Genomic DNA, 24,162 nt, shown 5'->3' on the forward strand with positions numbered 1-24,162 from the left:
CACAGGGGCCTTTACACTCCACTAAAGCAACTCAGGTAAAAAGAAAAGCCATCCATTATGGTTTATAATGCATAAACATCCATTTCTTCTCTGTTCTTTTTTTGCCTTCATTACTGAAATACAGAAATAAAGGAAAAAAATAATGACAGACAGACTTTGGAAGATTCAGAGTTCAATTCAGGATGGATGAGATCCCAACATTTCAGATTCTTATCTCATCGTAATTGGAATAGCTGAACCTCTGTTGTCTGCAAATTAGGCAAAGCATCCTGTGAGAATGGGCTCTTTTTCATAGCAGTTTAGTCCCCAGACACATAAAAGAATGAAAACAAGAAATGGAACAGAACATTTTTACTTTTGAATAATGGCTTCATCTGGTCAGTTTAGAACAAAACTTCACTGGAGAGTTAAGGAGGAAGTTCTTACTGCCAGTATGCCCACCCCTAGACACATATTTCCACAGAGCACATAAACACTTCTTTTTCTCGAAAGGTAATTTATCTAAGATCGGTGCCTCCCATTCTGTAGAAGTCAAAGGAAAAACAGAAAGAGAAGAAAGTACAAGTGTGCAGTAGATAAACTGACCACTCTTCTACAGCAAAGAAGTCATTCAGCCAAGTCAAAGTGCCCTGCTAGATCCGCCTTTGCTCTTGCAGCCTAAGTGTTTCTTTTTCCACTTCTTGCTTATGAGGGTGAGTGGGAGCAGGCTGGGAGACTTCCTTTAGCAGCAGAATCTCAGGTCAAGAGAAATTACAGCATTAACCTGAAATACCTCTGTCCTAAACCTCTCCGAGGTTCCAGAGAGAGAGTGAGAGAGAGAGCAAGAGAGAGATGAACCCCCAGAAGACCCAGAATCTCTACTGATTATAGAGGGAAACTTTAGACTAATTTTAGGTTCATAGTTGAGGTGCCAAATTTTATTTCCATAGTGTTAGGTGGGAAGAAATCCAAGCCCTAGAAGTCCATACTACCACGTTAGCATAGACCTGAGTGAAAACTTGCTTTTCTCCCCATATCTTGCCATTGGCAATGTCTCCTGAGATGCCATGCTTCAGTATCCTTACATTTATATCTGGCTACTGTTTTATTTAAAATTCAGAGGACTGTAAAATACAAGTATTGCTGAGTTATCCTTGTGTTCCTGCCCTTCATCTGGTTCATTTGCAGGAGGGCATAATGATCTGTCACCAAGGTAAATTCATTACCCGGCAGATAATGCCACAGTGTTTCTGCTGCCCATTTCACAGTAAGACATTCTTTTTCAATGATGTTGCATCTCTGTTCTCGTGGGAACAGTTTACAGCTGACATAGCAATAGTAATAATAACAACTTACATTTATATTGTACACGGGATGAGCTTTACTTCTGCCTCCTTCTAACAGTGGATGGCTCCCAGTCTTACTGCAGATGCATCATTCATGGCCATGGCAGACAGCAATCAGCAATCTACTTTCCAGCCCCTTTTATTCCAGGTTTTGAATTTTTTTTTTTTTAATTGAGTTGTTGGCAACTGCCATACCACTTTTATAAGTCTTCCCTCGCAAAAGTTTGTGGGGTTCCCCCTTAGCCTCAAAACCATGGCCACCCCAGCCCATCAAGCTGCCACAACACAGGTCCCTTTGTCTTCTTCTCTCCGGCTTCTCACCTCTTCCATTCCTCCTGCAGCTCAAACCATGACATGCTCTGCTATACAACAAACTTGGCTCCCCTCTATACGGCATGGGGGACAAGGCTAGCTCTTGGCATTCTGTTATTGGAAATTTCCTAAAAGTGAATTCCCTGATTTTTAAGGACTTTGAGGTAGAACATGTGGGAAAATTGCAGGTGGTCTGCACTGCAAAGCTGGTCAGGTGGGGACACCCCCCAAACACCAGCAGGTTTTCAGATGGGGAAGCAGCTGTCAAAGAGCCTTCTGTTAGAGATAAAATTTTAAGAGCAGGGAACAGAAGCAGAAAAATACTAGGGACAGAAGTCCAGATTCTCTGTGTGTGAGAGCGTTATATGCTACATAAGAAGTATCCCTCCTTCACGGTCTTAGGAGAAGAAATGCCAGCAAAGAATTTGGCCCGCTGGAATCTGGAAGATGGTGTCGACATCCATATTTACCTCTTCTGCCTGGCTAAAGGCTACTTCTGCGGCTGCCCGGGTGACCGCACAGCAAACTGCCAGCCCTTATCCTGGCTCAGCTAGTGAGACATTGCACCACGAGAGTGTCATTTCCCCCTTGGCAGCCCGGCGCTGCAGCAGCCCGGGGCAGGGGGAGGGCGAAGGCGGCTGGGGGCTGGGATGCAAGCCATGTGTTTTGCACAGGCGAGAGATAGAGAGGAAAAGATATCTGGAGGCCTCGCAGCAGCCCTGTCTTTCTCTTGTGCCTCCTTTTGCCAGTGACAGGAGCGAGCTGCGGGCTCCTCATACCAGAACGTGTCTTGCCGAAGATCTCCTTGCTTCAAGTAGGAGTGAGGGAGGACGGGAGGTTGATTAGGCACATAAGCGAGAGACACTCTAAGATGATTAGATTAATTGAAACTTATGAAAATGGAAAACAATGGCAGTGTGTAATAATAAAAAAACGCTATAACCACGTACATCTCTTGTTTACTAGAAAGTGCTACGCTGACTGCAGATTTACTCCAACTCATAGCAGGAAGCTTTTCTCCTTTAAATTTAATCAGCCGTTTTTTTTCTTTCTGAGAAAAACACCAGCTATCAGATCTGTGTTTCCCATCCCCTCCTCAGACTCCTCAGCGCAGTGCCTGGAGGTGATAGTGTGAACTCGCTCAAGAATGTTAAGGCATTTTATAAATCATGTGGTTTCAGCAGGATGGGGGAGATGGGGAGAAGGCAGAGGGATGATATAGTTTACAGCACATACTCAGCAGTAACTCCCAACTGTCCAACTTCAGCATTTTCTTCAGTTGCAACAGCGCTTAGCAAAAAAAAATGTAAGGCAGAAGACGTGAAGCGTACATAGCGAGCAGCGCCCTTAATCGGCCGGCACCTTTCGACCACCCCACAGCCAAAATCTACCAGGACACTGTCACGACCCTGAGAAAAAGTTGCACGACTGAAGATCCCGCACTGACGAGGGAAAAAAGAGCAGAAATGAGCAAGGCGAGCTGCCCGTGAGCATCTCGCGGGGCCCTTCGTGGGCAGGGCGGCAGCAGCAGGGCGGCAGGAGCGCGGCTTGCCCGCGTCGCTCGCCCGCCTCGCCTTCCTCCTGCCCCTTCTGCCACGCTCGCTGCGTCGCTCCTGGGAAAATATTTGTAAACCACTGCAAATAAAAGTCTCCTTCTCACTTTCCAAGAAATACCAGGAGCTGGTATTTTTCCATTTCACTCACGCTACAGCCAGGCTTCAGAGGCGGGTTATTCCCGCAGTGCTGTGACAGCCACCGTAAACTTTCTCTATGTTCCCTGCCTGGCAACTTCTGCACTTAAAAAGTAGTACCCGGTTAGCTATGGAAGAGATTAGGCTCTTCCTGGGAGACTAGGCTCACAGAAGTGTCCTTCCTTCACAGTAACAAAAACCAAGCTCCCAGTCGCACTTCCAGGAGCCCTGCACTGCGCGGAACCGTCTCTGAAGTTGCTGTAAGCACATTCTTCATGCAGATGTTTTTGCTCCCGTACGCAACTTAAGATTTACATAATTAAGGCTACTTGGAAACCACCTGATTAACCCATGAATCTGCAGCATACGCACACAGGGTTTTTTTGAATGTACAACCCATATATGAGCATGAAGGTTGGGATGCCTTTGAACAAAAATCACCCCGTACGTGTAAAGACAGGTATAATTCATCTAGTCACCACACCACACAGAGAAACCAGAGGAAGGCGCGAAAGAAAGACGTACATTTGCACAGTGACTATACGCACTGGAAAGGCCTAGAATCACTAGAACAGCTCCTGCTTCGGGCAGGAAGTCAGGACACGAGCGCCCGAGAGCGAGCGAGAAAGCACGGCCGGTTACGGCAGCTCTCGTCAGTGGGGCCCAGTGCTGCACTCCGGCATTAGCAGCTAAATGAACTAAACTCTGGCTGAAGTAGCAGAGGCTTCTGGTTTAGGTGCCGATGGTCCTAGATATGATTAAGGATAATTGTGTAAGGAGGGGGAAAATTATCGTTTGCTATAAAGTGCCAGGCTGGCTCGGACTCAAACTGCGGAGGACCTCGGATGCTCTGGGTGGGCTTGTTGAGCAGGAGAAATGGGCTCTCCTCCACCTCACACGGGAGCGGACGCTACGGGCCAGCCCGGAAACTCTGCCTTCAGCCCCTTCTATCTACCTCCTGCGGCTTTTATCCAAAAAGAGCCAGCGTTTTACTAACCCATCTGCAGAGCACAGCTCCAGAAACACATTTTTAACACCTAGCGGTTTGACCGCAGAGGGCAAAATTCCCGTCAGGGAGTGCTTCCTATTTGCACGAGAGCAGCGCCGAGCCGGGCTGGATTCTGCTGTTCCGACCTCTGAGCGCCGAACTCCCGTTCACTTCAACAGCCGACTGGCACCGCTGCAAAGAGACGCTACCGAAATAGATGTCAAGTAATGAATACTTCGGATAAGCGACTGATTTCAGAKTGTGCTTTTATCTACGGGCCCTGTATTTATAGTTCAAGCCTTTTCAATTAATACGCACACCCTAAAAGAATTAAACTACTAATTATCACATTTTACTGTGGTTCACAGAACTTTCATCAGATCTAGTAAATGAAAGCACGAGTTCAGCAGAAGAAGCTTTACTGCGCCAAATTATGTCAAGGGTATATCATGTTGATAATAAAAGATCCCTTGGTTGGAAGCCTAACCTAGAAGGTTGGGGAGGCGTAAAAAGTTCACATTTCGGATCGTGCTGCTTTGGTGTGGGCGTTCTGTGTTTTTTTTGTTTTTTTTTTTCTTGGTTATTGTGGAAGGCAATTTTCCTGCAAGTAAAATTTTCCATTTGCCTGACGTTACAGGCATTAGGAAATTCTCACATCCGACAACAAACAGATAGGTTTGGGGGGGGTTGTTTTGCTGGTTAGGCCTTGGCATCACCTATTGTGTCTCCTCCCTGCTTTCCTGGACCGGAGGGGAAAGCGAGGCCCGTACCGCGGACAAACCTCCCAGCTCGGCGCTGGCACGCGAGGCAGGCGCGGCGCTCRCCGGCACAGCCGTTTCCTAAGAGGGGGCTCCCGGCCAGCCCGTTTCCAAGCTGCCCTCTAGATGGCCCTTCCTCTTATCTGGTGGATAAATATACGCGGCAAGGAATGGAACATAGCAACAGCATATAAATATATTTTGAAATGACTTAGAATAATTGCAGCTGTATTTATGCACCTTATCCACTGGAAAGGTTCACTGCCTTTTCCCTGTACACACATATGCCGAAATAAAAATATATACTCCAGCCACATTCTTCTCTTTTCCTGTGCAGCATTCCGCCACTCCGAGCGCGATGAACGTTTCATGTCTTTCAAGCGCTGCTTTGTCATGCTACAAGCATTCATTTCGTGCTTTGAATATCTCCTGTCATACTTGCCTCGGATGAATTTTTTCGTGGGAACGCTTTGCCTGCGAAGGTTAATGGTTAGCAGCAGCGAAAACCGGAGTCCTCCGTCAATCCACCGGCCCCAGCCCCTGCAGGTCGCCGACGAGACAGGCCCCGCGCGCGGCCCCGGCGGAGGCTGACCCCGGTTGACTACCGCTATCTTGCCGGATTGACAGGCAACACCCCGCGCCGCTGCCATCGCGGGGTCTCCTCCGCGGAGTGCCAGCCCCTGATAAGCAGGCGAAGCGCTGGCCTCGGCGGAGCACCCGTTAAATCCTGGAGCGGGCGGAGCGGCGCCTTGCAATCTGGGCCACGAAATCATTCCGCCTGCAGCACGAATCTCAATGAAAATATGGTGAGAGAGGGAAAAAAATAGTGTTTTCGTTACTAATTATTCAGACACTTCTCCATGAGAGCCATGAAGCTGTCTGGGAAATACAGCTGAATGCAGCAAAGTTTCAGTTCCAGGCTATTATGATTAAAACACTGTATTTCTAGTTCTTGTTGGAATCTATCTGAAATTAAATAAGACGAAAAGAAGGCAGGACTAAATTACACAGAAGTTAATTTTATAACCAGATATATCTGCTTTGGTTTCCTTGGGAAAGGCAGGCTCTCATGACCGACTGCATGCAGCATCTCCCAGGGCGTGAGGAAATACAGGTGGGACCCAAGCAGACCTTCGCCAGCTGACGTGTCCCACCAGGGTGAGAGGGCCCAGCCTGGTCCGCCCGTCGGGAGGGAGGAGAGACCAGCCCCACCGAGGCTCCCCGGCTCGGCCGTAGCTTTCGCGCCTGGACAACGCTCCGGGCTGCTCTTCCCAGCGGACAGTGTCATCTCTAAAGGTGCAAATCCGTTCAGAATTTGGTCCTGGCACGTTACAAAGGTGCAAACAAGCTGACATCACCGGGAGTTGTGACTTCGTCGCCAGCTATGAGCTCCCTTGCTGAAAATGCTAAGGGCTTTTTTTTAAAAGCTTTTTCTGAAGCAAAGTTAATTTTAGATTAGTCCCTCAGGCTATGATGGCTCTCCAGCGCTACTCTGTAAACAAGAGAGGAGGGTCTTCCTGCATTTACGGGATTGCGATGCAAATGATCCGATGAGCAAGAACACTAATAAAAACTGCCGTTACTGTATTACCCTGTTCGCAACTGTAACCGATAGAAAACTTTCTCTGCGGTGCTTGGTTATCTGCTGCAAATGAGGTGTTTCACAGTGTTAGTCATCCGAGACGACATCCTTTCTAACAGCGCCGGTTTTATTGTGCGTTCAGAAGCACTGCGCAAGGCCCTGCCCGCGGCAGGTGGAAGTTAAAGGGAATGGCCTAGACCCGCTGCTGTCCGAGGGCAGCTGACCCTGCAGGCACCTGCAGACACCGTCCTGTAGCCCTTGCAGCACCTCCTCGGTGATTAAGCATACAGGTGGTTGGCATCAAGGTCCATCACAGCTCGGAGAGACAGGGAGACATCTAGCCTCCGTCCGAACTAGTGGAGATTGGATGCCAACCATGACCTGAGAACATGAAATAGCCTCAGAAGGAAATAACTTTTTACTAGTTAAAAACTTGGCTGTAGAAAGAATTAGAGGTCTCTCATCTACCATTTAATTTATAATGTAGTTGAGTGGTGGGAAAACCCACAAAGCATAGCTGGCTTTTCGGTTCATCTCAACTTTAAACGCCGAACTTTGCATGCCAGAAGAGTGCCTAGCCCACGGGCCAGGCAGGCCTCCACTGCCGTTAGCCGAAGCTATGTCACTGCATAAAACACAAATGCCGGAGTTGTGGGACCAGGAGGAGAACATGCAAAAAGGGGTTGGACTCTGTAGCCTGATGGTTAAGACAGAGACGTGGTTCCACAAGGTGCTTTCGCATTTTGCCAGGTTACACATAAACCTCTCCTTCCTTTCAGTCAAAGCCGTACAATGTCCACCACGATCAGCGTTGTCTAGAGAAGAAGAAAAGGGAACTTTTCTTTCATATATTCCCAATATTGCCTTCTCTTTCCCCTGCAGCTTGAGGACCAGAATTTCTTCCTTTATGTTTTAAGCATGGAAAAGTGAGTATATACTTAAACCCTTCTGGTTTTTTTTTTAGGTTTAATACCCAAGTCCAGCCCTACTTAAGCAAAGAATTCACAGATGATATTTACAAGTCCAGTGTAATTACTGCAGGGTTGAAAAACGAGTTCTGTGAGTTACGGTACATCATTGTTTTTCTTTTTTCTTTTTTTTTAATGTTACGAAGAACAATGTGCCTTTCATTTCCTGCCTTGCTGTTAAGGTACTTGCAGCTCAAAGCAGCAAGAATACATTAAAACTAAAAAGCATTTGGTTTGGGCATTAAACATTTTTATTTTTTAGATAAATGCCTCTCCCTCCTCAGAAATTGCTTGAGCAGTGAATTTGGCTCACATTTGTAATCAGCTGTAATAACGAATGCTGTCTTGCTCACTTGAAATGGGAGAATTTACCAACTTCTTTAAGAAGAATTTGCTAATCTGCAATTAAAGAGGTGCGCTACTAACTTGGAGTCGTCAAGTCCCAACAGCACACGCTCAGGAAGCATCACTGGTCTCTAGAAGACGACACAGCGCTCTTCTGCTTTACCCAGTGCACCTCAGGCGTACCTTTACGCTGCAGTTATTAGTTCGCCAGTACCACCACGTCAAGCACAAACATCGCCCGATGGACGTCGGACACCCGTCCAGCAGCAGCAGTAACACAGCGCTGCGCCACGGTTATTAACCAGTTTGCGTTACCCCCTCTTTGCCTTTCTCCAGACTGAAAACCCTGCTGAAGCAGAGCAGGACTTGACTTTCAATATTCAACGACTCTCCAAAAGCTAGAATCACAGATAGCCCCGTTTTGCAGATAGAAAGACTGAAAAGTTCTCCTTCAAAAGTTTAAAATAATGCGACTTACAAAAAGAAAGCCTATCCAATAGCCATGTGGACAACTGAAAGAAAGGAAGAAAGAAAGAAAGAAAGAAAGAAAGAAAGAAAGAAAGAAAGGCACTAGAGAGGGTCCATGGCAGTGCTGAGCCGAAAGTTCAGCTGCTCCCGTCCCCAGGCAGGCAGGCAGGCAGGCAGGCAGTCCCCTGCACCGGACCTGCCTTTTATCAGCCTCAGTTCACTGAAAACTACTTAAAAAAAAACCCCAAACAAACAAACAAACAAACCAAAAAACCCCAGTGCATTTAACAAGCTTTTAAAATCAATAAGCTTTTTTTTTTTTGATTGGGCGCATCACAAAATCAGTTCACAGTGCCAGCCGAAATGAAGCTTTTACATGCCATTAGGCAACTACAAAAGTGGGGAGTTTTCCACCCAGGTATCGCGCCCAGCTGGTCAGAAAAAACCTAAACTGAGCAAAATATCAGAACATGCTCGTGCCTTTCAAATAAAGTTGCTGGCCTCTTCCAGCATCTCTCCTGCATGTTTCCTTGCCCATGTAACAGCCAGGCACGCGTGGGGTTTTCTTGCTCTCCCTGAGCTGCTCTCCCAGGTTAACCGCCCCAGGACGCAGCGGCGCTGTGCACGGCACACGTCGGCCTTTCCTCCAGTTCTGGGCCAAGGCGTTTGGACCACGCATGCATGAATAAGCCCTGCCTTGCCTGCACATTTGTCTTTTCACGACCATGGTGCTGTCTAGGAAAAAAAATCTTAATGTTTCTGCAAATTCTTGCAGGAGTGACCAGCTAAGTGACTGCCTGAAACCTCTTTTGGCTTAATGACAGCCAAAGAAAAGGCTGGAGCTGGTGTCAAAGCCACCACTGAGAGCCGAAGGTGCCAGAATCTTTTCTGTCTGTGATGATTCTGCTCCAGAAAACACAACTGTGAAGCCCCCTAGAAGAAAGGGGCGGCTCTAAAAAATAAAAGCTTTTTTTTCCCTGTGCACTTCCCTTTAATGAAGGTTAGACATACAAGTTTTCCTAAATAACACATACAATTTAAAATGATAAATTAAAACCTGTAGTAGGAGGCCTTCTTTTTCAGGGCTGTATAGTTGACCCTTTTGAACCTACATTACTCAAGGTATGCAAAATATATGTGTATAATAAATAGCTCTAGAATTTATGGAGTGGAACAGAAAGGATATTAACAGGCAAGTAGAGAGGCTGTATAACCCTCACAAGGCCTTTAAAGATTTATTTTTTTAAAATGAAGGAATGCATGCATGTAAAAGGTAGTACTTAATCGATACCCTTCTTTGTGCCTTTCAGAAACACATGCAAAATGACTCCAAATCTGCCCTCAATCTGGTCATTCTGCTGCTAGCAGCAGTGGGAATAAGATTACTCACAACGCTATTTTTCTTTGATTTTTAAAAAATTCCTCTCTGTGTGGGCTCGTTCCCACTCTCAGTAAAATCAATTACGAGGCTCCCATCGCCTCCGGAGGGATTTGGATCAGGCCCTGCGCAAGTGGGTCTACAGCAAGTGTAGAACAACGCAGTTAATATGATTTATTGTGTCCGTTTCTGGGCGTGCAGTTTTTCATTTTCTAAAGCCTGCAGTTTTGCTTTCATGCTCACGTTCGGGAGATAAGAGCTGCAGATCTGCGCTGATGTAGGGGCCGGGTTCGCGGCGCGCCGGGGGCTGCGTGTGCCGCGAACGGGCTCGGCGGCTGCCCAGGGGGAGCAGCCCCGCGCCGGCCAGCGGCGCCGCGGCAAGCAGAGGCTCCCGCGCAGGCGCTGCCGAAGGTGCCAGCTCGGTCAGGAGGATTCTGCTGCGGTGGGGGGAAAAACACCCTGTAGTAAAACTGAGAAAAAGAAAAAATCCTTTTCCTGTCTATTAAAAAAAAAAAAAAGTACCTTTAACATGTCACCAGCAAAGTTCCAGGAATTCACTAAAAGCTTGTTTTACAAGGAAGACTAAAGCTCCAAAATCAGAGATATTTCATTTCGCTGGGCTTTTACAGATTTTCCATTATTAAACCCTGACACTGCTGCTTTTTGGGCTGGTTGCTGAATACTGGGCTTCCTTAAGACTAAGAAACTGCAGGGTAAGATCTGTGGTTTGATAGTGGTGAAAGAATATTATCAAAACACGAAATAACAACATGCTTGGTGCCTAATAAATTCTAAATTAAAATATGATTTAATAAACACAGGCAACATATTCCACACACAAAAAAATTATCAGAATTGGCAGAACAAAAATCACAGTTTAGTCAATTCTTCTCTTAACCTCACAATCCTTTGGCTACAAATTAGAATTTCTGTGAACAGGATTGATAAGACAAATTAGGCACTGTCTTTCAGAAACAACAAAAATGTTTTAAGGCAATACATCTGGAGATGAGCAGAACAAAATCCCTCGGAATACGAAACCCTTCATATTTCAGTGGAAAGAAAATACAGGAACACACCCCCAAAGCCAAAATCTCATCCGGCCAACAAGGCCTATATTGTACGTCCTGCGACGTAAGCTCATATCTTTAAGCTTTTGGTGCACTTGAGTCCCTCAGCTCTGCTTGCCATTTGAGCCCCGATTCGGATGCGGTGCAGCCCTGATGCAGCCCTGCAGCCTCTTGGCCCCTTGCAGCTTGTTCGGTCACTAATCAAGTCCTCCAAGCACCGGGGCACGCACTAGCCGCTGGAGGGACGCACTGCAAGATCTGAGGCAAGAGCAGCCAGCTGATTTGCAAAAGGGCTGTCGTAATTCTGCTATTACTTACACAATATTTCTACGTGAGACAGATTTAAATGTCCCCAGAAATGATGACAGGGTTTTGAGACGTAAACCCTCCATGCAAGCTCTTCTTTTCTGTGTAGGCACGGTAGTGCCCAGCGCAGTGGGTGCCCCTACCTCCATTTATGTCTTATAAAAAAAAATCTGGTTATGGATAAAAAGGTAAAGCAAAACTAGTAATAATAGTTAGTCAGCTAGTTTCACTTTGGGAGCTGCTATTTCTAAGCCCTCAATATAAGCAGTAAAAGAAAAGTCAGTTGCTGACGGACCGGCAGAAATTGCTGAGGTCTTCCTTATTTAACCATAGCAAGGAAGAGAAGCTGCTCCCTTACACACGTGCCTATCCTTTCGCATGCAATCCCTCCAGAAACCTGCTATTACTGAATTATTTTTTTCAGGCTGTTTTTTACAATGGAAGCCATTGGCTCCCTAAAAGCTATTGCTTCTAATTTCAAACCATCCTCGTTGAGAGAATCTTAGCATCCCCCAAAATTCACAGTCCCGTCGCTACTTCCAAATGAGATCAAGCAGCTGCCACCAGAAACAACGGTACTGGAAGCAGAGGGAGAAAAAGAAGCGACAAGCCACCGCTGGGTCTCCCCGCACTGCTCACCCACAGCACCTACAACCTCTAAAAGATGTCGATAAAAACACAGGCAGCGCTGGTAGCACCTGTCCCGGTGGGTGCCCGCTCGAGCGGCCGGTGTGGTTATAGGTGTGCAGCGCTGCCCTGAGACCGCACTGTTTGGGAGCGTTGCTGCTTGGTTTTGGTTTTTGGCAGGTTTTTGCGGTAGAGGACGGGTCTGCAGCAACATATTTCAAAGCAACCATTTCGTTTCCCGGGACTCGCCGAGATCCTGCACTCTAAAACGATGAGCTGGCCACGCGCTGAAAGTTCGGTACTTCTGTGTGTCATGCGCGAGCATCAATAAACAAAATGAAGTTAAAAGCACATAGATAAAAATGAGAGCGATGAAGTACGCACCCCTGGGGGGTYGTGACTCACGGCCCGGGGATTGAAAGCCTTTGCTATGGAGGAATAAGGATAAGGGTTGCATACAGCAGGCTCTGTCACGGCATCTCCCTAATTAAAATAATTTTTTAAAGGAAAAAAGGTGTCTCTCCAGGACCTGAGAAATGCTACCTTAGTTTAGTGAAACAGTAGCATTTTAACTATGAGGAGAGTACACAATTTATTTGCAGCTACCTCATGGCAGTTATTCTGAATAATCCTTTTATACTAGACATAGGGAAAAAAAACTTGATAAATATGGGCTGTTTTAATATTCCAAAGCAGGAGCAGCAGGTAAGAACTTACCATTTTCTGGCTGGTCCTTAATATCAGCTTCACTTGGCTGGCTGGGACTTTCAGATTGACTTGAATCTGAAAAACATAAAATACAGCCAAAAATTACAGGGTCTGCTATGGAAAATAGATCAGAGGCGCCAGACTTCCTCAAAAGGCTGAGAGTACAAACTAAGGACAGGAATGTTGCACTAGGACATGATAATGCAAAAGTCCCGTGCCTAGGTAAGATTTTTGCTGGAAAAAAAAAAAGGGAATCTTGTTTACGGCACTACGTAGGGTGCTTGGTCTGTGTATTAGCATAAATTAGGCTTTGAGAATCCTTCTTTTTAAGGAAGGCATATTTAAACTACCTTCCTACATGTTTTTTTTATAATGCAGCCTCTATGTTGTATACAAACCAGAGCCTTAATCCAACACATAGTAAAGTCTCAAAACATATTTTCGAGCTAGCATATAAAGGTAACTAAGCAACGCTATGAAGTTGTGGAGATTGCTGTCTACACATTTCCAAAAATCTGCAAAACTGATGTAAGGGCTGATTTTCACCGTACTTCCGCAGCGGTTACAGCGCTACGCCGCCACTGAAATGAATGGCACCGCTCCTCATTTGCAGCGCTACAAAACGAGCCCGGATCCTGGATGAACTACTTCAGGACTTGCACAAATACTGACTTCCACAAACTCACAGCTAGGAGTCTCCAACAAACACAACAGACTTGCCTAAAACAATAAAAAGATCCATGAAAGAATATCTGTAGATGTGAGGGTTTTGCATTTTTTACACTGTATATTACCTCTATTTTATGGTAAGGTCGCTCTTTGGTTCAAAAATTGCTCTTAGCAMAAAGTTTAGGCAAACAGTATTTTCCTTCTTAATTGTTTCTAATACCACCGACTGGGAAAAAAAGCCCCTGACATGCGCGAAAAAATATTTTCTCAAAAAAATCACAAATTATTGTTTCCTTAATTAATTAAAAAGAGAAGATAGAAGAGCTCATTAGGTTTTTTTAATTGTTCTGTAATCACTTTATCCTCTAAAAGAAGTTTTTGCCGCGAAACAAAACTTAGGAAATGAAACCATTTGCTCCTGCATCAAAACCACCTACATCCGTGACAAACCTGCGTGACTTCACCTTGACTTTGCAGAGTTGCGAATTAGCTGTCTGAAATTTGACCACATTTCAGTGGGAAGTCAATGCCAGATCAAAAGGTCATGACACTTAACTGTGATTAAATTGAAAATCTTACTTCTATTGCAATAGAGTGATAACACCACCCCTTCTTTTTCTTTGAGGTATTAATAGCGCTGGAAGAAGCAGTACTACTAGTGACCTTGGGTCAAGCAATGCTAATTTATTGCTTTAAAAAGGTTCCTTGCTTTTAAGCAAATGAAGATTTTAATTACCGCAGAGCACTATAAAGAAAATGCCTATTTTAAATATTCAAATTTTTTTTTTTACCTGCTGACTGTATGCATTAGGTATCATTCAGAAGCTTAGAGGACAATCTTGTATAAATTAAAAACTATGAGTAAAAAAAAAAGTGCTCCCAAAACAAATTTTGATAAATTTCAGAATATAAACATTCAAAATATTTAGCAAAGAAAGCTGCAGTCCAGATATTTCTATTTAAAATCAATGAAATTCTGCTAGAGCATCAATGACATAGCTCCCAGCATCTCCGAAATCTGTTTGCTTTTACATTTATTATTTTAATAATTTCTCCAGTCAAGCTAAATGAAGAAAAATATTCGCACTTCTCCAATTTTATTTTAAATGTTGATCTTGTGGGTTATCTTTAATCAAAGCTCAGATCAGTGAGAGCAGATAGTCTACAGGGTAACATGCACAGTGCTGCTATATTCTGGACACCAGATTTTGGCAGGAAAGTTTCATCTTTCCAGCGCCAAGGAGGTAGAAACAACGGTAAAATATTGCAAAGGTAAAATACGTATTCAACATTCAAAGTCAACACTCAACGTATTTCATTTTACAGGGCACGCACGAAGCTTTTGCTGATTTTGGGGGCTTTTGTTTTGCTTCAGCAAGCCACGGTTCAATCAGCGTTTGGCCTTTATGATTAAAGTAGCGTTAGAACGCCATAAAAAATACAGATATTTTAAAAAGTTGCCGTGTAAATATGTGACTCAGGCCACGCTTTCCTTTAAAAATATTAAGGGAGGCAGCGAAGCAGGGAGCGGGCCGAGCGGGCAGCGGCACGCGCCGGGGCCGGGCTCCGGCGTGGCACCTCGCTCCCGGCAGGGCTCGGCAGCCGGAGCGCGCGCAGCCATCGGCGAGCGCTCCTGGGCTCCGGGAAACAAAGTACTTTTGTTCGGGTTTAGCGCTGCTCTTCCGACACCAGGGCTCGTGGCACGAGAGAGCCGCCACCGAGCGCGGGGCACTCGTCTGCACGCCGCATCTTAACTTCCGTCTCTATTGCTCTGGCTACCGCGAGGCTTTTCTCCTTAATCCCGCTTTTCTGCAACCCATCCCTTCTGCTGGAATTAAACAACAATTTAAGAAAACGACAGCAAAAGCTTCAAGCAGTGTTCTTCACGGAGCGGTACGGGGCAATGAAACGCAGGAGGATGCAGGATTGAAAAAAAACCCCGCATTGTGGCAGAGATCACGGACGGCTACCGAAAACGCGTCGCGGGCAAGCGTCTGCCGAGCATTGTTATGCAAGGTGGCATCTCGTGGAAACCCCAGATAAGAACCGGAGTTAAGGCACTTAGCCAACATGTTTATATGCAGAATTTTGCTTCCCTGATTTTATTCAGATGCCGCAGATGATCCGCTACATATAAATGTGCCGCCACATGGTTAAGGGATTGGCAAAATCGGAGCCGTTGTGTTTTAGAGGCTCGCCTCGGACGGCAGAGGCTCGCTCACCCGCCGCAGCTCGCTCCCTGCTCCTGCAGCGCTTGGCAGTAACTCCTGTCGGGGGGTTTGTGTTTTGTTTTGCACATGCACAAACTTTAAAATTCCCCTTTTCTGAACGTTTAGTGGTTTGCGGGCTCGGCTGCAAGGGGAGGGGGGAACGTCTGTCCTGCTGAGTCAGTCAGCCAAACAGGTGACCAGAGGAATAAATTAATTTTTGCCCATACATAATTGATATAAATGGAAGATCGTTTTCATAAGCATTTGCATTAAATCAATAAAATCACTTACTATAGAGCAGTTTAACAATTCATTTGATTTTCTCTTTTCTATATATTTGATAGCCACTCTGCAAAACAGTATACACTTTATGCCTATTTTTCTTTAGCAACAACGCTGCCAGTTAAATTCTACCACCTGCAATAATTAGAGCCATTGGAAAACATACAAAACAAAATATACAGTAGATGCGAGCCCCTCTTGAATCCACGGCCCCCTGCGGCAACGAGTTTCATTGGTGCCTTAAGCTAAGGCTGGTAGGAAGCCAAGGAATCTGTATATTACAATAAAGTGCATGTTATTAAGGGGAGGATTTAAATGATTTCAGATGGAGTTGGAAATATTATAGTGAGGAACCACTATTAAGATTGCTGATTTAAAAACAAAAAAAAAAAACAACCCACCAAGGAATCTAGTTTTATATTTAAGGAAGCTTAACCTTGAATAGCACAATGGGTTTTATTTGGGAGCTTTTTTAGTTGAAGAAAGTTAGTGGTCAGGATTTTTAACCCTCAACTAGCTAAAGTTAGCATGCACAAACACGCTGGAGTCCGGGCTACCGGACAACGGATGCTCGGCCGGGTCCAGTATCAGCAAGAACCACGGGGAAACACAATAAAAAGACTGCCGAAGCTATTTCATTCTCTCCTTCCATGAACTGAGTATGACCATGGGGTAAAAAAAGGCTCTTTTTTCCCAAGGAGCGTTTGGTAGCGTGCCTGTTTTCCGTCTGCGCGTGGCTCTGCCTCGCCAGCGCAGGCTGCCGCGGCACAGCGGGGCGGCGAGCTTTCCCGGGACGCCGGCGCCAGGACGTGCCYGCGGCCGCCGGTCCTTTTGGTGGCCCCGGAGGCAGCCGGTGGAGAGCCGCTCCGCTCCTCCGTCAAAAAACCCTGCCGCTGGCGCCACGGCCTTTCCCGGCGCGAAGCGCTCCGCGGGCGCGCGGCTTTGGAGGAACGGGGCGTTTTCCTGGCTCCTCGCGCCGTCTCGGCACCCAGYGWTTGCRGCGCGCGGGTGGCAGGGATCCRGGGGAYGGCGGCGCYGCTCGGGGCRCCCGGGGACGCGTTTCTCCGTTAGGAAGCGGTCCCGGCAGCACGGCGCCTGTCCTCGCTGGCCCGCGTGCTCCTTCGCGGCGACACGGAGCCCGCGGGAACGGCCGGATTGCCGGGCCAGCGCCCCACAGAAGCCCCGGAAAAATGCACCCCTTAAATTTTCCATCCGTATCAGGTTTTAGGGTGTGTGGGGGGAATATCGTATAATAAACCAACATATTTTGTTCAAGTTTCCGAGCCCTACTTGTGATAAAATATTTATATGGCTGGGTTGTGCTCATGCAATAAATTTTTCATCTATAATTTTGGGCATGGATTCTACCAAAGATTTACATATGTTAAAAAAAAAAATCTAAATCATGCTACTTTATACACAACCGTATGTGCTGAGCTTAAGGGAGTTACAAACAGAAACCAGCAACAGGACCRAGGCTTTTTTACGCTTACTTTCCCTTCATTATACGTTATGATATAAACACATATGCATCGCCCCATGCAAGCTACAATTATTATTTATGGATATTTGGTGGCTACCGCTGTTTCTTTCAAGGAAGGCCTGGGTCTCTCCTTCACTAGCCATCGCTTTCAAGTCAACTTTTTACGGGGAGTTCAAAGTGCTCCATCATCACCCACCTCGCCGCCCCACGTGGACCTGCCGCACCAGACTCGCCGTTTTGTTTTGTGCCCCCGCACCCAGTACGCTCCATCCCTGCAGCTCATGAATAAGCGGGAAAATCGCTGCCAGGCCAGCCCGGTTTTTTTTTCTTTTCCTTTTTTTTTTTTTTTTATAAGGCAAGGACTCTTAATTCCTGTACACTGGGAAAGAGATTATCTTTGATAATGGAAATGTAAATCAAAGCTTGCTGTTGTTTATTCCAGACAGACATTTGTGTGTTAAGTCTGTTTATCAGGCAACACTTTGTCTACGCCAGGAAGTAGCCGGCCTTTGTACGGAGCGCTATGCAAATGCCTTTCCCAGGAGCCCTTGCCGCCAAACTTTTGTGGCCCAAAAAAAAACCCCTCCTTGTTGCTCCACCGGCAAGACGCTCCTGAGCCGCCCCGCGAGGAGACTAGCAACCAGGCGGTGAGCCCGGCCGCGCTGACGGGGCTGCGCGAGACCTGGCCGCCCGCTCGGCCGCCCGCCCGGCGCCGCTTCGTCCCCCCAAACTCCGCCGCCAACTTCTGCCCCGCGCTTCCCTCCTCCTCCTCCTCCTCCTCCTCCTCCTCCTCCTCCGAGGAAGTAAGGCGAGCGCGACGCCGCGCCGCGCCGTGCCGTGCTGCGGGGAGACCCCGGCGCGGCGGCACCAAAAGGGTCTCGTCTGAAATCAACTTTCTTTGTTCTCGCGAGCCCATCGCTGATTTACTGCGATGGCGTGAGAGCCGCCAAGGCGGGGGATCGCCGCAGCCCCCCGCTCGCTCGCTCGCTCGCTCCTCGACGCTGCGAACAAGCGTTCGATTCGCTGCTAAGTGTTTGTTTTTGAAGCCGTTTACAGCCTTTGATTCCTGCTTACTGATTCATTTCTGGAACATTTTCTATTTATTCCTTTGCAGTAGCAAACGCTAATTTTGACTTAATTCAAATTGTCATCAAAGGCTTCCTTAAGAAATCCCACAGCACAGATTCCATTTGTTATAATAAAATATTCTTAAAGTAAACATCACGCAACTGTGTTTTTTCTTAATTCCGAGAGATGCAGAAATCCGTTACCCAGAGGACTCGGATTGGTTCAGCCCTTTTTCCTAGACAAAATAAACACTTTAGGACTTCACTTGTTTGTATTCTCCTCAGCGGTGCTGTATGCATCACCAGCTAAAAACAAAGAAACTTTTAGCTGCTCAGACAAAATGCAGAAGCTCCCCAAACAACGAGGCGGGGGGGTGGGGACGCATTCACCAAGTCTGACAGTCCATTCAATATAGGGATGATGGCCATAATGCACCCAGGGTCCCCTTGCTAATTAAATATGCATTGGCACAGTTTTGATCGATGCAAGCCATGGATCAGATGACACACCTGCAAAATCTTGAGCCCAGAGCTCCCAGGAAAAGGAAAATACAGGCTGTCTCCTTATCTTTGTTTTCAAAGGCTCTCAATTTCTGTGCTTAGATATCTAATTTAATTCTCTCACCCCTCAGCAAACTGGATTAGGAAAGTCAATACTGCCATTGTGCATCGACAGGAACACACAGCTTTCCTTTTATTCAATTTAGCCGTGACCTTTAGACAAAGATAATGACAACTGTCTAAAAGCAAGGTAAGGCCTTAAGGAAGACCCCGGCGAGGGGCCCCTCGCGCCGCCCGGGCCGGCCGCTTCGGGAGGTGGGACGAGCCCCGGCGCGGACGGCCTCCGCCGACGCTCCTCCCAGCCGCGCGGCGGCAGGTAGCGCCGTTAGCACATCTGGACGGGCAGGACGGAGCACATCTGGGAGGGCAGGAGGGAGCGCGCGGGCTGGGAGCGGACGGGGCAGCGACCCGCCGGGCTACCCACGGACGTAGGGCGTCCTGGAGTCGTCAAAACCCGTATTCACTGAGCAGCCCCGCTCCAAAAAAATGCTAGTTTTCATGCTGCACGATATTTAATTTTGCGGTATTTTTTTTTTAGCTGCGTTTAAAAATACACTTGGCATTTTCTAGCTATGGACCAATATTTTTCTCATGTCTTTTTATACAGGTTTGGAGGGAAAGATATTTGTAATGGAAAAAAAATATGTGCAAAGTTGGACTGCTAAGTTTCTGCAATCTTGGGAAATTAAAAAAAAGGCAGACTATGTAAGATCTACAAGAAACCATATGGATCAACAAGAGCTGCCCTCGTATCCCTGGGAAATAAAAATTAACCTACATTTCACCATCATAAACCCCAAAATAAAAAATCTAATTAGAGCTTCTACCCTCACATTCACTCCTACAAAATTTGCCTATCCCCCTCACAAAAAGATTTACAGTACTTGCCTCCATTTCTTCAAAGCGATTTAAATTTATTGAATCATTTCAATTTTTAGAGAGCTTCCATTTGGATCTGTATGGGTTTCTAGACATATGCAGTGCTCAGTTATTTAAAATTAATTGCAGTACAATAATTTTAAATTGCTTCGTGCTATCCGAATCTCAAGTGCTTTGAAATATTTGAACCATTCTGCTTGGAAGCTATCAAAGTCCTGAGCACATGCATCCAAGAGTTGTTTTAAACGCCGACGGGCTGCGCTGATGATCCCAAAGCGCAGGTGAGCAGGGATCTAGGCATGCTCAGTACACGGAGATCTAAATTTATGGAATGATTCAACAGATTTTGCTTGAATGTCAATCTTTAATTAACAGAAACGGATTCTGTAATAATTTCAAACCAATAAAAAATTTCTAAAACTAGAAAAGCACTGTTATAAAATAATGGCACACATTAAAGCTATTATACTTCTAATGTATATTTATAGAACATCCTTTTAGCCTGGAAATTAAAACATCTTATTAACATTAAACCAAGCTTTACAATACCTCTGTGGGAAAGGTGAGCGCCAGTCTGCCCACTTTACGAAGGGACAAAGGAGGCACCGAGAGGTTAAGTGATTTACCTTCAGAGGTAGCTACTAAAAGGAGGGCGAAGCCAAAGGCTGGGCTCTCAGGCCACTGCTCTAAATAATAAAGTATCATTCCCGTCAATACATCCATTACAACGGCAATGGCAAGGCTGGCTTAGGAAGCCTTTAACTGCATTAACTAGAAAACGGCTTTTTCAGGAGYGATACCAAAGTCACCTAGAAGGGGTATTTCCAGTCACTCTCAGGTGCTGTTTCTCCTTCCCCCCTTTTTTATGAAGCATTTTGAGGAGCATTAAATCATTTCCGCACGTCTCCCCAGAGTATTTTCTATCTCAATGCAACGACGACAACAGCAACAGCATTTAGGGTGCCTAAAAAGCTGCTTTTGTGATGCCTCATAGCACGTATAAAGGCGAGTGAAGATGAAGCTGTCTGATTAACAGATCTGGAGGGTTTGGTAAAAGTCTCCCGGTCTGGTCCTTTGCAATTTTACACTGGTGAGTAAACTAACATTAGCAAAGCAGGATTATGTCCACCATATGGTGAGACTCCATTGGCTGTAGTACAGTCACCCAATTAATCTCTATCCCCCCAGCATCCCCTTGTTATTTATTTATTGTGACAAACTCATCCTTCTGGGACCCGAGGCCGGGAGCTGCGTATTCCCAGGCTCTTCCCRTCAGCGCCCGCTCTCATCCTTTATCCGCCCGGCCCCCGCAATAGCTTGCAGCGCGGCACCTCCGCTCCGGCCAAGACGCGCCGTGCTACAAGGTCACCATCAAGGAGGCTCTCCAGATTTGCCACGGTGGACGGCGATAAAGCATTGCTCAGCTCTGCCCTCCGTCAAAAAGCCAAATAAAAGCGCTCCCTGACCAGAAGCGTAGCCTTCTGCGACTGCTCTCGGAAGCTCGTCTTTTCAGCATCACGCTACTCACCCAGCTGTTTCTGGAGACCATCAGCGCATTCAGGTTTTTCAACCTGTGCCTTTTGCTTGCTAAGGTCTCTCTGCAGCCAGAGCCAACCGAGGCTTCAATGGCCAGCAAAAAGCAAGGAAAAACTCTAAAGCGGCTCGCTTTCTCCTAAAGGACAGGTGTAAAATTTTCCTAAGATTAACGTAAAATGTGAGTAGGAACCTGTACATCAAAGAGAATAAAGAATACCTAAAAAGAAGGAATGACTTAAGGAACGGGCCCATTTTTCATATTAGGAGCTATTCTGTTTCACACAAAGAACAATAATGTTGCAAATAAAAATATGTTTGCTGAAGGAACAAAGGAAACGTGAACTAATATTTCAGATAGCATTTGTCAATAACAGATTAATACCGAATTACAGATGGGGCAATGTGAACAAACTTTAGGTACTGATTTTTTTACTCTGGATCTCTGCTAGCAGCTCCGTTTTCACAACTCTCTTTCATTTTGATGTACCTGACACCTTTCCTCTTGGCTCCCATTTCAGTCTCTGTTAAGTACATATTTGGTTGTAGTGGCCAATTTTTTTTTTTTCCTGGCAGATGTCTTTTCCTTGTTCTGTGCACTCTGAGGAGTTCAACGTGGCATGTGAAAAATTTCCATTTCAGGTTTTCTTAAGCTTTATGCAAAATTAAACTGCTGGCAAAAATACATACATCTATAAAATTATGCAGCAGAAAAAACTGCTCGATAGCTCCCTTTCTTCCCTACCTACCAGCTCAGCACCCCAAAATCTATCTTCCTCTCACTTGCTTTTTTTCTGAAAATAATTGCAGAAACACTGCCATCAGCCCAAAGCCTTCCTCGGGAAAGTCAGAGGATTTTGCACCCAAAGAATTGCCACTGATTGCTGCTACATGGATATGTTTCTACTCTCACAATATTGCAGACTGCGAAGAACGGAGAATTACCATAAAAATCAGGATGTGTTTTGTTGCATCAGTATCATGTTGGCATCAACAAGATAGACACGGGCAGGAAAAAAAAGCAGCTTTTTGGTAGGCAGCCTACTTGTTCTGTGTTTCTGCTGTGTTTCTAAGCCACACAAGTAGACGATGAAGTTAAAACTCGTGGAGAAGTAACATCCTGCAGGCTCGGTGCAGAGCCACCACACTGAGTTACAGCAAAATCTAAGGTTCAACGGCCATAAATAATGGAGAAGTGGAACTGTATCTACATCTCAAAGGACACTGCATCATTACAAATGTATGAAATAGTAGGGAATTATATATATATACATATATATACACACACAYATATATATTTTTATATATATGTATATAAAAGGCAGGATTTCCTCCCCCTCACACACTGAAAAAAATTAAGCTTAAAGTGACTGACTCTGAAAATACACCCTAAAATCCATTTTCACTTGGTCCCAGTACATAAGAACTAAATTTTGAGGAAGAAAATTAAAAACAAAAAAGCCCAGAGCTCTCAAAACCAATGACTATATTGTGTAGACAAAATTTTAATCAAACTTTTAAAGCCATGGTTATGATCTGATGAACAGACAGCTTGACTTGATTACATTTTTAAGTTTCAGTTTCTATTTCTGTTTTAAGATGAAAAAGATCATAGAGTGTCAGAAATTTGAATACTGAATAGCAAAAGCTCTTGCAGGTTTAGAAAGCATATAGAAAAGCTGGCAAAAGAAAACGCTATTCCATTGCCACCATCTGCTTTCTGGCATATTGAAGAAACTTTACTAACAGCAACATTTTCTTGCATTAGAATATCTGCTAATTAGTTTTGTTGTAAATTATTTTTTTTAAATTACCTTTTACACAGAAGGCAAATAGCCAGTTTTTTTGGCTGGCTACACCTTACGCTATGTCTGGTAACATTTTCACATTAAGTGCAGTTTACCTCACATTTTTTCTATCAAACTCCTATCTTTAGTGTATTCAAAGCCTGCAAAAACTTTGCCTTGCTGAGACTAAAGAAAAAAACATCAAACATACGAAGTGTTAAAAATCGCTGAATAACTCAAAGGAAAAAAGATAATTTTGAAGGCGTTTTGGCTGAAATCTATTTTCCTTTGAATTGCATGAGTGTTTTAAAATGTTAAAAACACTACAGAGTGACTAATGAATGTAAAAGAATGATAAAGAGTATGGGTCCAGTTATCAGTGATATGCCTAAACCAAAATAATTTTGGACAGTCTGACATGCAAATATTGACTAAAATGTCATAAATAATGTCTGCAACAAAGGGAATCCTGCAAGGGAATATTCTGTTGTACTTAATGCATTATAGAGTGTGCCTTTTAGCAAGCAGCACGTTACTGAGACTGGAAACTTTAGTTGGGCAAAAAAAGCTAAAATTCCCCAGATAAAAATATTACTGATGCTTTTTCAGAAGTAAACCTTCCAAAAAGTCAAAGGTACGATGTTACCTTTGGAAAATGGTCCGTTTAGAAGCTGACTTTTCAAAAGAAATCAGAGAGTTGTCCAAAAATTAAAAATAGACCAAATGTAACCAACTCATTGGCTTATGACTACTTTCCTCTGCCATTTGTAACATTATTTTCATACATTTATTTACTGGCAGGGCAGATGTTGTTTGTAGGTTTTTATCGTAGTGTACTGAAATAAAATGCGAAGACATCAAGTCTACCGCTGTCGTTGGCTAGAGCTGAAACACTGAGAAGATTCTGTTCAAATACTTCTTAGGACCTAATCCTGCATCGGTTGCAGACTCCCGGTACACTTTGGGTGTAGAGCTGTACGGGAGGACTCCTGTGAGAATCATCACAACACACAGTTTTGTGCTACGGATGCTCTGCAGGAAGGATCATCAGCTACTTTCAAAACTCAGCATTTTGGTCATTTTATTATTCGGTTAAGAGTGTTAAAATAACTAAGTCAAAATGAAAGGGAAGTTGCTAAGGGAAGTTGCATGAACAGCTCCAGAT

General features: G+C 45.1%; 1 protein-coding gene across 6 annotated transcripts in view; it reads right to left on the reverse strand.

Annotated features, from left to right (window-relative positions):
* Positions 1-24,162, reverse strand: part of NFIA (nuclear factor I A) — a 247,455-nt gene that overhangs the window by 92,230 nt on the left and 131,063 nt on the right. For all 6 annotated transcript variants that reach the window (XM_026074471.1, XM_026074470.1, XM_026074472.1 and 3 more), the window contains exon 3: positions 12,536-12,601. In XM_026074471.1, the coding sequence (XP_025930256.1) occupies positions 12,536-12,601 (66 nt within the window). The remainder of the gene's footprint in view (positions 1-12,535; positions 12,602-24,162) is intronic.

Source organism: Apteryx rowi, unplaced genomic scaffold (assembly GCF_003343035.1).
Source record: "Apteryx rowi isolate R43461 unplaced genomic scaffold, aptRow1 scaffold_39, whole genome shotgun sequence".
NCBI lineage: Eukaryota > Metazoa > Chordata > Aves > Apterygiformes > Apterygidae > Apteryx > Apteryx rowi.